The sequence below is a fragment of the Notothenia rossii genome, assembly GCF_949606895.1.
Source record: "Notothenia rossii genome assembly, chromosome: 4".
Classification (NCBI taxonomy): Eukaryota; Metazoa; Chordata; class Actinopteri; order Perciformes; family Nototheniidae; genus Notothenia; species Notothenia rossii.
Genome location: NC_136902.1, coordinates 17087101 through 17101729, shown reverse-complemented (window position 1 = coordinate 17101729; position 14629 = coordinate 17087101). Strand labels below are relative to the sequence as shown.

The 14629-nt window shown below is 40.0% G+C and overlaps 1 protein-coding gene across 1 annotated transcript in view; it reads right to left on the bottom strand.

Annotated features, from left to right (window-relative positions):
* Window positions 1–131: 131 nt before the first annotated feature.
* The window catches only part of slc2a4rg (SLC2A4 regulator), a 48275-nt gene continuing 33777 nt past the window's right edge, over window positions 132–14629 (bottom strand). The window contains exons 5-8 of the mRNA XM_079678957.1: window positions 11491–11591; window positions 9702–9972; window positions 6029–6156; window positions 132–5695 (exon numbers count right to left, since the gene is read on the bottom strand). Of these exons, the coding sequence (XP_079535083.1) occupies window positions 5584–5695; window positions 6029–6156; window positions 9702–9972; window positions 11491–11591 (612 nt within the window). The 3' untranslated portion in view covers window positions 132–5583. The remainder of the gene's footprint in view (window positions 5696–6028; window positions 6157–9701; window positions 9973–11490; window positions 11592–14629) is intronic.

Sequence of the window (14629 nt, the reverse complement as noted above, 5' to 3'; positions counted from 1 at the left end):
CAAGGAAGTAAACACAAAGGAATTCATCCTGACTGTTGATTTTACATGTCCTTCTTTGGAAGATACGCAATTATAAACATATCATGCATTCAATATTATTCATCTGATTAAAATAGAATCTGACAGCAGACTTCTTCCATTCAGGTTTATTTTTCTTCCTGTCACATTACATCACATAGATCACATTATTAGCATCATACATGGTCATCCATCTTTTCAAGCACTAGTCATAGGCTTGACATTCACACAAATACTCCTTGAGTGCACCACTCCTCAGAAAGTGCTTCCTCCATGTGCGTGGGACTGCTGATGAAGAAGAGAGGCCGAGCCCACACACAGGAGAAACGTTGCCCTCCAGTAAGACCCGAGGCTGATGTCACGTTTCCTTTAAAAAATTGCTTTTAGCTTTGTGTGTCTTTTTCAGGCGGCAATGATTATTTTGATATTTTGAGGAGAACAACGTACATCAGCCTCGGGTGATCAGTTACTGGAAAGGGAAATCTAACATGTAAAACACTTCAGTGTTGTATCTCCAAACAAAAAACTAAAAAAATAGCAATGATAGACATGCAAAAAAAACACTAATTTAAACAGACAATCAATCAATCAATGAAAAACTAAAATAAGCAGGAGTCAGTTTTCACACCAGCCAGTTTAAGGCTCAGTAAAAACACAAGAGAAAAAAAAAGGTCATCAAATGTCTGACAAATAAAGGACGAATAATAAAAGCGTGAGGAAGCAGAGAATTGGGAGGAGCTGCCATTGCAATGCATTACATTACATTTGATTTGGAAGGAGATCTATTGGCTTTGCTGCTGCTGGTTTTCACACAGATACACACATTGACATTCAAGAAAGCAGCACATCCATTTCAACATGTGGAAGTAAAAATAAAGGCTTTTTTTGATGCACATTTGAAGGGTTTAATTTAGCTTAATAAACTGGGTAAAGGCTTGGGTGGGACCACTGTAAAGCTTGATAGAACAACAGGTAATGCAAAAGGACGAGGTGAGAAGAATCAATGTAGTGAGGAGGAAGGATACGTCAGTTAGGAAACAAGGGGAAGACTCAGCAGTGAGTGTGCTGTCAGTTGGAATGTGCAGGACAGGATAGATTTACCCACAACATTTAAATGTTCATTGTGACCAAAGGTCGAATGTTATCCTGCCTAACAACAACTAAACGTCACAACCACAAACAACATTCACGATGATGATAAACACGTTAAGAAAATGGCCATTTGGCAGGGAGAAAGACATTTGACAAATAGCAACAGTGTAAGCAAGTAGCCCAGACGTCACAAAACTGAAGTTAGTTCTTGTTCCCCTATAAAGCATCTCATTGCACAAAGTCAAATTGTAAAGCAATACTGCATGGTTGCGTTATATGATATGATTTAGCAGTGTGGCGACAGCTGTGGGTGTTAAAAGAAGGTTTACTACAGGCAGTACAAACTAGCGAGCAATTATAACAACAACAAGACTTGTTTTTGTGGGTTTTACATTCAACAGGTTTTTTTTCTCCCCTTTGCCTCAAAGCTACATTGAATCTTCTACGTATTATGTTCACTATAGCTTCTCAATCAAATATTCTGAGCAACTATAATGTAAAAAAAGTGTACTTTTCATAAAACAAGATAACAAGGAAACAACAGTATATGGAAAAGCCTCACACTTCTCTTTATGTTGCATATGTACAAGAAAGCCCTGAAACTGTTAATCCATCCATATCGTCACTGCGTGTCCCGTGTCTGCTCTCCATCAACTTTCCCTGCACAGTCAACTTCAGTTTCTACTCTCATTTCACAGGTCAAACATTCCTCATCAATTTCCACAAGAGCAACTTTGTACCCGCAGTTTTCTTCTGGCCCTGCTGACACAAGCCAAGCTCCAACTGTCTTGTTCATCACAGGCCAGTTTTAGTGCAAAGAAAAAACTACAGTTACCACCTCACAATGTCATGCCTCCACCAAGTTGCAGTTTACATCCATGTCCGTCCAGACTCAGATAGCACATGTGGACTTTGAGGGGGTTTAACAAAAAGTGTTGTGTGGATTTTGTCAGAACTAAAGTATGGGTCTTGTCACAGTGATCTTTGACCACCAAAATCTACTCACTTCATCCTAAAGTCTAAATGGACGTTTGTGCCACATGAAAAGAAGTTCCCTCAAGGTGATGATGGTCCACCAGAAATATGAAGACTGGTGAAGGTGAAATAGTGAGCACCACAGGAGCCTGTTAATATATCAAAACATCGGCCTCTAATCCTGCTGGTGAAATCTAAAAGTGCTTTAGATGGAGAGACACCTGATTGAATGTGACACTCCATCAACAAACAGCAGTAACAGCTGTCTCCAGCAGTAATAACTGCAGCAACTACGTCAGCTCAGGGAATCGTAAATAAGAAAGGAAGCATAAATGTTATGGATAAAAAGTGTGAGTATTGTGAAACAAAACTCCAGGCAATAAAGCAGTGTAAAAGCATCTGTTATCTAGACATCAATGTGTAGCCGCTGACTAAGACCGGTGTTTTCCAATCAGGAGACAAGGCAGGTGCTGCTTTAAGCCCTTGGCACTCCTCCAAGGAAAGGCAGAGTGACTAACTACCTAAGTACCACGCTGTACTTCCCAGTACCACACTTCACAAACAGCCAGTGTGTTTAGTGCAATACATCTGACACACAGAGCAAGACAATAACTGTGACTTAATGTAAAGTTTACTTGCTAGTAATGGGGGACCCTAGAGGTACAAAACACCCTTTCCCTGACACCCCATTTATTCCATCGGGCAGTGACGACATCCCTCCCGCCCCCTTGAAAATAAAAAAGGAAAATTCTTTCACTTCAAAATGTCTGTATATAAAATGTCCATGTATAAAAACATGTTTTTGCGCAGCGCAACATAGTGCAATTTCATCAGGTAAGTATAGCTTTTTCCTTTTTTCATGTTCTTTTCATTGGCACTTTGTGAAGTTTCTGACCAGAAGAGGAGGAAGATTATCTGGGATGCCACTGGAGATCAAGATTTACAGGTAGACATCGTTTGTATCCAAACAAAATGGTGGGTTATTATTGGAACTGATGAGATATCATTAACTACTATGATCGTTTTCAAGTGTGCTTAATTTATTTGACTTGAAGCCACTAATTAACAGGCATCTGCTCTTCAGCTTTTATGAGAAGTGATAACTGTTCGCCTTTAATGTGGCATCAGCACACAGCTGAGTGACCTTGTGGCGACAGGGGGAAAGCACAGTTGTTTCTATGGCGACAGAGGTCTGAAGTCGTCATGCACCTCAGTCCAAGCTTGTGTAGGAGAGGACACTGTGTTTGTCCTACGATGCTTTGGTGATCACGTCAGTGTCAGGAGCGCTTAGAGAGTAGAAGACACAACGCAGACTCTACATTCAAACAGCACAACGTCAATCTTCAAAAATACACATTTAGTGTCGTGATTCTGAGAGCAGGTCAGAGCATTTGCTGGTGAGGGGTTTCCCTTTATCCAAATAGAGGGGCTAAGTGTCTAAAGATAGAAAGTGTCTCATGTTGTACAGATTGTGAAGCCCTTGGATACAGATGTGTGGTTTGTTTGGTTTAAATAAATACATTGACTTGCCTGTTTTTTGGGCAGTAGGTTATCATCTTGACAAGATCAGTATTGTCTTTAATCAAAATCGTTTCAATTAAAAATAACGTAACTAACGATTGGAAAGAATAACAAAAGTTGATCTCTCTTCAGGGTATGCTATAATTATTTCAAAATGTCCTTAAGTATGACTCTGGGTTTGTAGTTACTTCTTTTACTTTCATTAGTATCAGCACCAGTAGGAGATCAATCCTAAATGTCCTATCCATGCCATGTAATGACAATTACAAAGAAGAATGACATGCTTGGAAGGTTTCATTGTTTTATATTTTCATTAGAAACACAATATAGGTTTTTAAATTAAAGGGTGCTTTTTTCAAAGATTAATCAATATTGCTCTATTCTTTATTTTTTTTAAATACAGGTTAAAGGGATATATCAAAAAATTACAATTTCTTACGATATAAAAATGTTACCACATGACATGTAATCTTACATTTGGAAGGCTTTTAAATAGAGAGCGCTTGTCATCCAGTAACTTGATATTGCAGATCTATTCTAGAAACATCTTTACTTTCACTCTGATGAAATATTTGTTTTACTCCACTATCAATCAGTCGACCACCTACACCCTGGTTTGATTCTCACTTTTCATTCCCAAATGTTAGACCAGAACAAAAACTCCTTCTAAACGGTTGAAAACATTTAGTTAAAAAAGTAGGAGATAGTCTTGTTTCCTATGAAGTTTGGCATCTAGAAATGTTGCAACGCTGGTTAGTGATCGTTATTCTGAAGACTAAAGAACTAAAAACATCTCCTTCTTAAAATGTTTAGAGATTATTTCAAATGACTGATTTATCAGCGGGTTGTTGGGTTAAAATCTCTACATACAAAAGTTACATTAGTCAGTCAAGTTACGTTAGTTACGTTTCAAAGGGCAGTTATCATTCATTGTGGTAAACGATCTCTTTAGAATAACTGGTTGTCAAAGGTTAAAAAACGGAGCCTTTCTGCCTCACCTTAATAACAACCACAAAGCAAGACAATATTGATAATAAATGATATAATTCTGCCGATTGCACAGTGCAAGTGCTCGTTGCTTCAGCTAAACATTGCTGAAAAATAAACTCTATACAAGACATCCACTTTCAGGCAGACACTGACATTTCAGTGATCCTCTATAATATGTCTCATTTCTTCAAGGTGCATATAAGAACAAATAAGAAGAACTATCTAATATATTGTGTTCATCGCCAAAAGATAGTTTGTTCGGCCAAGGGGAATCTTTTTGTACCACAAATATATATATATTGTTGCAAAATCACATGAAGTAAAGCTGGCTGTACTGAAGTTGCTTAAGGAACAGGAAGTCGATGATGAACAATTTGTACTTAAACATAACGTTGCTATCCAGTAAGGCTGCAGAAGAACAGTGATGCTAGATTCAGGATTAGGCTTACATTTAAACTGTTGGTTGTATGTGAACAGGCGTTCTGCCTTTGGTAGGGGTGAAGTCCCTTACACAGTGACAAAGGAAAAAGGATCTGCTACAGAGCGAGTGCATCTGACCCTTGACCCTTCAACAAGTCATGATCCACTACAGGATGCTCATATAAATCACCCACAGAGCATAACAAAAAGCTTATCCGTAGTCTTTAAACATTGCCTGGAGTTGAGGCTGTGAGAAATGAGAACAAATATCAGGAGATTCCAATTTAAATGTTTTTGTTATTGATGAAAATGTTTCAGTCTTCAAAAAGTCTAAAAAAGTTATTTTTTCTTGCTGATTTCTTTTGTTTGTTTTTACCCACCAATTTGATTTTCTCTTTGTGGCTGCAAACAGGGAAGAGAGAAGGCGAACGCCCTGCTGGGCTGGAGGAGCAGAGCGCTTCATCGTGGAGAAACCCCCCCCCTCTTCTCCTCAGTGGAAGAGTCCGTCTACAGCTGTCGCTCCGCGCGAGGAAGAACTCATCTCACAGACACGGGAAGGGGACTGGATTAGTCGGTGAATCTCTGACAGGCTTTTTTCCAGCGACAGGCTGTGCACCACATGTCTCTCTTCTCCATGCCGTACACCTTTCGGCACTTCTTTGCTTCCCCACGGGGTTTCCTAGGTAACAGCAGATGTGATAGCATAAGGACATGAACACAGACGTCGCCCACACAGGCATAAAAACACAAACATGTGCATGTAGGTGTGGGGGCAGACCCACATAAAAACACAAGTCTTTCTTTGTAAACATCATTTAGCAAATATAAAAACTATTCAATACAGGGAGGCCATCTTTGAAAAGGGGGATTATTTAAAGGAACTGTGATATAAGAACAAAGGAAGATAATAGAAAAAGAACAATTAAGATGAAATGTTTTATGTTTTAACCCAAATGTTTTGATTGTACACTTAACCCCAAAGCAATTCCACAGACAAATGGCGGCAGAATACCTGGTTCCTAGTGCTGATTTAGGAGCAGGCGTTATTAAAGCGTGGTTCTTGATGACAGTGCTGTGTGTGATGGCTGCCGGCTGACGCTTCTCTCCGATGCTGACGGTCCGGACTTGGATCACAGGCCCCTGTAAAGCAGAAAGACATCATAAGTGACTTTTAGAACGTTACACTAATACTCTCCCTGTCAAAAGGAAAAACACATCCACAATAAAGTCCTTACACCTCGACACATAGTATGCTGCCGAAGCCAAAGGTCGGCTGTCCATTTGAAGAAGTCTGGTAACCATTTACAGCGTCAAATACAAGGTATAGATTTGTAGTCCTGCGTGTTTAAATCGTTACAGAGACAAAGACATGATTTATTAGAGAAGCCAATTAATCGATTGACACTGTGATAGGCACAGAGCGATAAGACCATGCTTCACACCCTCTGATTTATCACCGTCACCCAACCCTTTTGCGCTACTGCACATACATGCATCAAATTAGCAGGTGTGCTTGGTGACGCCCACACAAACTGTGCACCAAAAGATATATCACAAGATTAAAACCGGGCCCAAAGGGTTAACAGCACAGAGAAAGTCTAAGTGACAATTAGGAGTAAATTAAGAATCGAGATCATTTGTCTTGGTCTTCTCGGTCTCCCTGCAGCTTTAAATACTGTTGAACATTTGATTCTCTATGACAGACCTTGGATGGCATTCACTGTTGCTATCCCTACAGTACCGTATACTGAATATTCTTTATTGCATCTGATTAACACGAGCCACCATACGGCCTTGGGGAGCACAGCTGTACTTTAAAACTTCTGAAAGCGCTCTACAACAGGAGACAGGCAACAGTTATTACACATTCCTGGATGACACACCATTTTGCATTGCAGAAGCTCCTGATAACACAGACTGCATTATTATTGGGATTTTAAAAGTCTTTATATTTCTGCGACACAACCAAATGCAAGACAATGAATGGGGTTGAGTCCATGTTGAATACATTAGGTAGGAGTCATTCTGCCCTAAACGTTGAATTAAATGCCTATATGAGGTTGTTCCGAGTCAAATATGTGCTGCGGCTCACGCTGCTAAATCCAGTGTTGGAAGATGAATCTGCACCATCGTCATTAACTGGCTGCACTATCCTGATGCGATCCATTCTGCTCTGCCTAGGAAAGCCACAGTTCAAAATCAATTCATATAAAATCATTTTTTCTTTATCTAGGACCATAAGAGCTCACATTGCATATGTTTTTGTAGTGGTTTCCTGACTTCTATTGTTTTTTAAATCTTTAAACAGTTCTGGGCCTGGTGTCTGATATGCGTCTAAGATACAAAATGTTCCCCCTCGATCCCTCAGGTCCTCTGGCTGTCTGCTGGCTGTCCTGTGAGCGCAGACTGATTCATGACCACGCTGCTTCAGCCATTTTGGCCCCAGCCTTCTGAACAGACTACTCGAGGCCATGATGATGTTAGGGTTACCTTAACTGTTGTTGTAGTTTGATTGCTTTTATTCCTAAAATGTACTTCATCTTTTATTTCCATTTATTGAGGAGGCACATAGAATATAACGTTGGCAATGTTTATAGTAACACCTGCTTACGCTGCTATGGACTATCTGGCAATAATATTTTGCACATTCTATGTACAATCTTGCACTAATGTACACTCAAATACTGAAGTGACTGTTATTTTGTATATATTGATTGTTGTGTTTTTATTTAGGTCTTAATGTGTGAACATGTAAAAATGTGTCTTTGATTCTATGTATATACATATTTGGACACATAACTTAATAAACATTTATTTTTATATTCAGGATTGTGGGAAACGGTTTTTCGATCTCTCTGTCTGTACACACAAACTGGGAGATTGACAATAAAGTTGACTTTGACTTTGCATGCACATCTGGTTTAATGTATTCTTCTCTGGATTTTATGTCAAGCCTCATTGGATTGATAGTACTATATAAATGAAAAGACAGATGTTGTATATAATAAGATGGTATAAAGGAAAAGGGAAAGTTCAAAAAGATAGCTATGAAAAGTGGTAACAAGTGGAAACGGCACTTAGATTAGGATAAAAAGCCGTGAGACAAAGCCTCACTCACCAGGACGCCTTTGAAAAGGACATGAGGGGATTGCCATGACACACTGATGCCGTTCCCAGTCCCATGTCCAGGCCCGGTGCCATTACCATTGCCTAACCCAGCCAGCTCAGGACCCACTGGGATTCTCACTGGAGCATTGGCCTGGAACATGGACCACCCCCCCGCCACAGCCAGAAGGGGACACAACAGACAGGAGGGGACACAGGGATAGCGCAGAGAGAAACAGGGAGGAGGACAGTACAGAAAAAAAGATCAAAAACTGAGCAGGAGAGGCATTTGTGAAGCTCTACTTATACAATGCACCTAAATATCAAAGGATCAGGTAACTAGAACAAACTGTGCCCACTGTGACAACTTTACAGAAAAGGTGCGTGTGTTTTACGATTAGAGATAAACGAGACTGGCTCGGCAGCAAATTGATATCCTGATAAAAACTAGATATGGTCTCAGACTGTCAGATGCAGTATAGGTATTTGTTTTGCTGTTTCTGAAAGCTAAACTACAGCGTGGTGACGTCATTTCTGAACTTTAACTGTTATAGCTCTTCCATTATTTGTCTTCAATTATGTCCACATTATTGACAATCATTTTTAATCCAAAAATAACCATCTGTAAATATTTGGTGAAAGCACAAGCCTACAACCCACCATCGTGGTAAAGGACCTGAGATATTTGGCCAAAATGTTTTCGTATTTGATTTTTATACATTTTCTCCACGTTGCCCAGCCCTAACTGACAGGCAGATTAGGAATTAGGCACACAACTGTTTTAAGACCGCTTGAAGAATAGCAGAACATCTAGTTAGCGGTATTAAAGAGAAGAGTATAAGGACAGTGCATGACCAGTAGCTAGTGTAGTTTTCGTGCTGCATATATAAACTGAAACTCTATTTTCATGTGCATTTTAAGTTGTCATGGCAACTGAAAGTTTCATATAGCCTTGAACCATTGAGAAGGACTGAATTCAATATTCAATATAGAACGATGCTTATGCTTTAACCAAATGTGTTTCTCCACCTGAAACCATTTCATTTTCAACTTCAAGGGCTTCCGAGTGAGGAGTGCACATGCATTTGTACAGATTGACGAAGAAAAGAAGAGGAAGGACGAGGAGAAGAAGAGAGAGGAGGCATGAATACCTAAAATGCTACAAAGCAGTTCAAAATAAATGCGCCGAGCAGGAATGCAAACAGGATTTATTCTCTTTTCCTACTTTAAAATATTGATAATGTGTGTGAATTTGTATTAATATTTGCAAGAAAGTCTTTTTTTCATTTCTCTCCCCCACAGTGGTGTGGGAGTCAAGGATCATACTCTGACCCCGGAGCTTATTTCATACATTCATCTCAAAATCTTCCCCTGCAGATTCTCTACCATAGAAACCTAACACTTTGTGGCTTTGTATAATACCAACTAGGGCGATTATTTTAACTGACATGTCTAACTCTTGAGAGTACGATTCGTAGGCTTGAACCTCTCTGTAACACCCCTTTACTTCACTTAAAATTGTATTTTAACGCATAATTAGCTTTTCAAAATGATTGTGGTGTGTGTGTTGTGGGAAATACCTGGTAGGCGTGGTCAGTGCGGATGTGGCAGAGGGTGGAGGGCGCTGATTGGCTGAGCAGCGTCGGGGTCGGGCTGTGAGAACTGTTCATGTTGATGCGTTCGGAGTGAGGGACAGCAGTGAGCGGTGGAGGGAAGACGGGCGGGGGGCCGCAGGTGGTGGGGGAGGTGGGGGTGAGGCTGGACAAGCCCTCCGTCAGGCTGTCCATGTTGATCTCGATCTCTGAGTAGTAAAAGTCCTCCTCTCCATCCGAGTCCGAGTCGGTGTTTCGCCTGCAGGAAAGGAGCAGCTTAGAAACTCTGAAGGATCTCTTAACTTCTCTTAACTTCTCTTAACTTCTCTTAACTTCTCTTAACTTCTCTTAACTCCATTTTAAATACATGTTCAGCTTTGAAGATAAGTGCTTTACTACCACAGCTGAAACACTCATCTTACTCATTATTTTTGCAGGCCACTAATTTTCTTTTATCTGCAAACATGTAGTAGTTGGCGCAGCTCAATAATCTAAAATTGACATTTCTTTGAGGAGCATTGACCTAATGACTGATACCTCCACTGGTTTATGTTAAGTATGCTTAATATGTTCATGCTGTTAGACAATTATATGGAAATGAAACAGAAAACATTTCAGTGCACTAAAGGATATTGTTTATTTTGGGGGTTTTTATAATATCAAATTGTCTAATAATTATTTGTGGTTTCCCTTTATCTTGCTTTAACTATTAAGTATCATTTTGAAGCAAAGGCACAGACAAATTCAGCCATTTTTTGCACACATGTATGTGTTTTTATTTATATGAAAAACATATTAAGAAGTAACAAAATAAATGTGACCTCAAAGCATAAAAGCTCCATTTAAAACATAGTGACTTCTGATTGTAGTAGCCATTAAAGATGACAATAACTTTAGCAGTGATCTTCAATTTGACTGAACTGCCTCTGACCTAAGCACAGCTGTCACTTATAGATGTGCAGAAAGTGGTATCGCTTCCCAGCAGCAGGGGGCAGTAAGAGCCAGTGTGCTGCACGGCTGCTCAAATAAACAAGCTGGTGATGAAATGACAATAACTGTGAGGACAGTTTTTTGAGGATTTTCCAAAAACTAATGTTATAATACCTCACATGTACCTGAAGCAGTGTGTAATAACAGTGCACTGGATAGCTTCAATAAACCACACACATTTCTAATTATATTTTTTTAAGTATTACAAAACAAAAGGAATCGGTTTCTTTATATTTAGCTCTAAGCTGTACTACACAATCAAGTCGTATGTAAAGACAGTTAAGTGGCATCCACGCTGTGAGTAGTCATATATCCTTTTCTTGTATTACTACATTATTTAAATCACAGAGTTTAACATTTCTACCCACGAGTGGCAATGCCTCACTGACACCTACACAGTGAAAGTCTTTATCAAAGTGAAAAAAAGCCTGCAGTTGTGAATAAAAAAAAACATGAATACAAGCAAAAAACAAACTTTTAAATACTGCTTGTTCCACTATAAAGATAATCAATGTGACTCATACATATCATCATATTGCCTGCTGGCGGTGTGTGGATGTGTGGGCGAGTGTGTAATGGTTTAGCTAAGACAAAAGATGTGGCTGAACGCATAATACACAAACTAGGCAGCTTGTAATACTTTATGGAGAAACAAAACACTACGAGCTAAGGGGGTGAACTTTAAATACTGTGAAAATGATTGACAGCTTTAGTCTTAGGTTTATAGTCAAGAATCCTAGCTGGATTCATTAACTAAGCATTACATGAGTTCAGTTTTGAAACTCACCCCAGGTGGACGGTGCGAACGTGTCGCTGGATCCCTGAGGAGGTGCTGAGGACCTTTTCACAGTTCTTCCACAAGCACTTGAACATCACCTTCATGGAGTTCTGAAAGAGAGATGTTCCCCACATGAGTGTTAACATAAAAAACAAATATATGTCATTACATCTTTCCCTGTGTGAATATTTGCATGCAAGCCTTTAGTTTGCCGCTTTTTGTTAAATACCAATTATGTGCAATATATATATATATATATATATATATATATATATATATATATATATATATATATACAGTGGGGCAAAAAGTATTTAGTCAGCCACCAATTGTGCAAGTTCTCCCACTTAAAAAGATTAGAGGCCTGTAATGTTCATCCTAGGTATACCTCAACTATGAGAGACAAAATGAGAAAATAAAATTCCAGAAAATCACATTGTCTGATTTTTAAAGAATTTATTTGCAAATTATGGTGGAAAATATTACAATTTAATATAACAATTTGGTCAATAACAAAAGTTCATCTCAATACTTTGTTATATACTCTTTGTTGGCAATGACAGAGGTCAAACGTTTTCTGTAAGTCTTCACAAGGTTTTCACACACTGTTGCTGGTATTTTGGCCCATTCCTCCATGCAGATCTCCTCTAGAGCAGTGATGTTTTGGCGCTGTCGCTGGGCAACACGGACTTTCAACTCCCTCCAAAGATTTTCTATGGGGTTGAGATCTGGAGACTGGCTAGGCCACTCCAGGACCTTGAAATGCTTCTTATGAAGCCACTCCTTCGTTGCCCGGGCGGTGTGTTTGGGATCCTTGTCATGCTGAAAGACCCAGCCACGTTTCATCTTCAATGCCCTTGCTGATGGAAGGAGATTGTCACTCAAAATCTCACGATACATGGCCCCATTCATTCTTTCCTTTACACGGATCAGTCGTCCTGGTCCCTTTGCAGAAAAACAGCCCCAAAGCATGATGTTTCCCCCCCCATGTTTCACAGTAGGTATGGTGTTCTTTGGATGCAACTCAGCATTCTTTCTCCTCCAAACACGTCTAGTTGAGTTTTTACCAAAAAGTTCTATTTTGGTTTCATCTGACCATATGACATTCTCCCAATCCTCTTCTGGATCATCTAAATGCTCTTTAGCAAACTTCAGACGGGCCTGGACATGTACTGGCTTAAGCAGGGGGACACGTCTGGCACTGCAGGATTTGAGTCCCTGGCGGCGTAGTGTGTTACTGATGGTAGCCTTTGTTACTTTGGTCCCAGCTCTCTGCAGGTCAGTGACTAGGTCCCCCTCTGTGGTTCTGGGATTTTTGCTCACCGTTCTTGTGATCGTTTTGACCCCACGGGGTGAGATCTTGCGTGGAGCCCCAGATCGAGGGAGATTATCAGTGGTCTTGTATGTCTTCCATTTTCTAATAATTGCTCCCACAGTTGATTTCTTCACACCAAGCAGCTTACCTATTGCAGATTCAGTCTTCCCAGCCTGGTGCAGGTCTACAATTTTGTTTCTGGTGACCTTTGACAGCTCTTTGGTCTTGGCCGTAGTGGAGTTTGGAGTGTGAATGTTTGAAGTTGTGGACAGGTGTCTTTTATACTGATAACGAGTTCAAACAGGTGCCATTAATACAGTTAACAAGTGGAGGACAGAGGAGGCTCTTAAAGAAGAAGGTACAGGTCTGTGAGAGCCAGAAATCTTGTTTGTTTGTAGGTGGCCAAATACTTATTTTCCACCATAATTTGCAAATAAATTCTTTAAAAATCAGACAATGTGATTTTCTCATTTTGTCTCTCATAGTTGAGGTATACCTAGGATGAAAATTACAGGCCTCTCATCTTTTTAAGTGTGAGAACTTGCACAATTGGTGGCTGACTAAATACTTTTTTCCCCCACTGTCCCTCAGAACTGTTACAGGATGTGCATTTTGTAAATTGTGTAATCTTTCTTCTTAATTTGTTATCTTTATTTTTTTTTAATGCATGCTTCTTAGGTAATATTAAGCTGTCTCTTTTCTTGCTGTAACAAATGCAAATGTCCCCTCCGTGGAACGAGTAAAGCTATTCTGATTCTGAACCAAAGGCTTGAAATACCCGCTGTCAGACAAGGTAGAAACGGTGCTGAAATTGAACATATTCTCAGCAGAACACTGATTATGGGAAATCGAGGTTTATGCGGTGTGCCGTGTAATGTCACGTTCCTGTGTGTGTGTGTATCTCATAAGCAGCCTCACTACAAAGGCCTTCGTGGGAGATTGAATGCCACGCTACAAGGGGCCAAACACTACACCTCATTTGGAAGCTATTAGAGCAGCAAGTCTATAAAAATAGAAATCCGATATGTGACAAGTTCAGGCACATAGAGAGTAAAAGAGAAAGATTTAGACATCGGAGAAAACAGGGACAGGCAAACAGGACAGACAACGAAACTGAACTATTTTCTGTCTGCCTGCTAATACATGCATGTCCCTGACTGATCGATGAGTGGACTAAATGCACTCTTTAGATTTGAACTCCTCCTACTCTCTGTTCATGTTGTGAGCTCGGTTGGAGATGATAACATAAATAGTTTGGTGTGAGGGTGCAGCCTGGGGGGTGCCCCTAAAGTTTAAAACAACATTCAGGGCCTCTCAAAAAAGTACAACTAAATATAACCACAAGTACACCGCCATTTCCCTGTAGACGTAGACACCTGTGACAACCACAATAACTTCTTTGTCAAATGTACCGTTTGTAAATGCTTATCACATTTGATCCTGCTTTTACACAAACAAAGGATAACTCTCCTTTATTCATAAGCAAGCCATGAGGAGATATATAGATGGATTTGTTTTCAATTCATTTTCCCTTTTGCCTATCAGGGGCTGGCAGCTGTCCGATGAGCAGGCAGGGACCTGCATCTCTTTTAATGTAAAACAGTGGGTGTGTACTGTCATTCCCTTTCAGCAGCCTCTGGCAGTAGGAGGGCAGAAAAGGGAGGGAGGAAAACTGAGCCAGTGAAGAAAGAGTAGAACAGGTTTTTTTTTATCAATGGCTATGTAATCTCTGCTACACTGCTCTGTCTCTGAACTGTTCCTCGACACCTACCACTCCCTTTCTTATTTAACAGCAACATGCAAATACAATTCTCAAGTGGGGCTTGGCTAAAA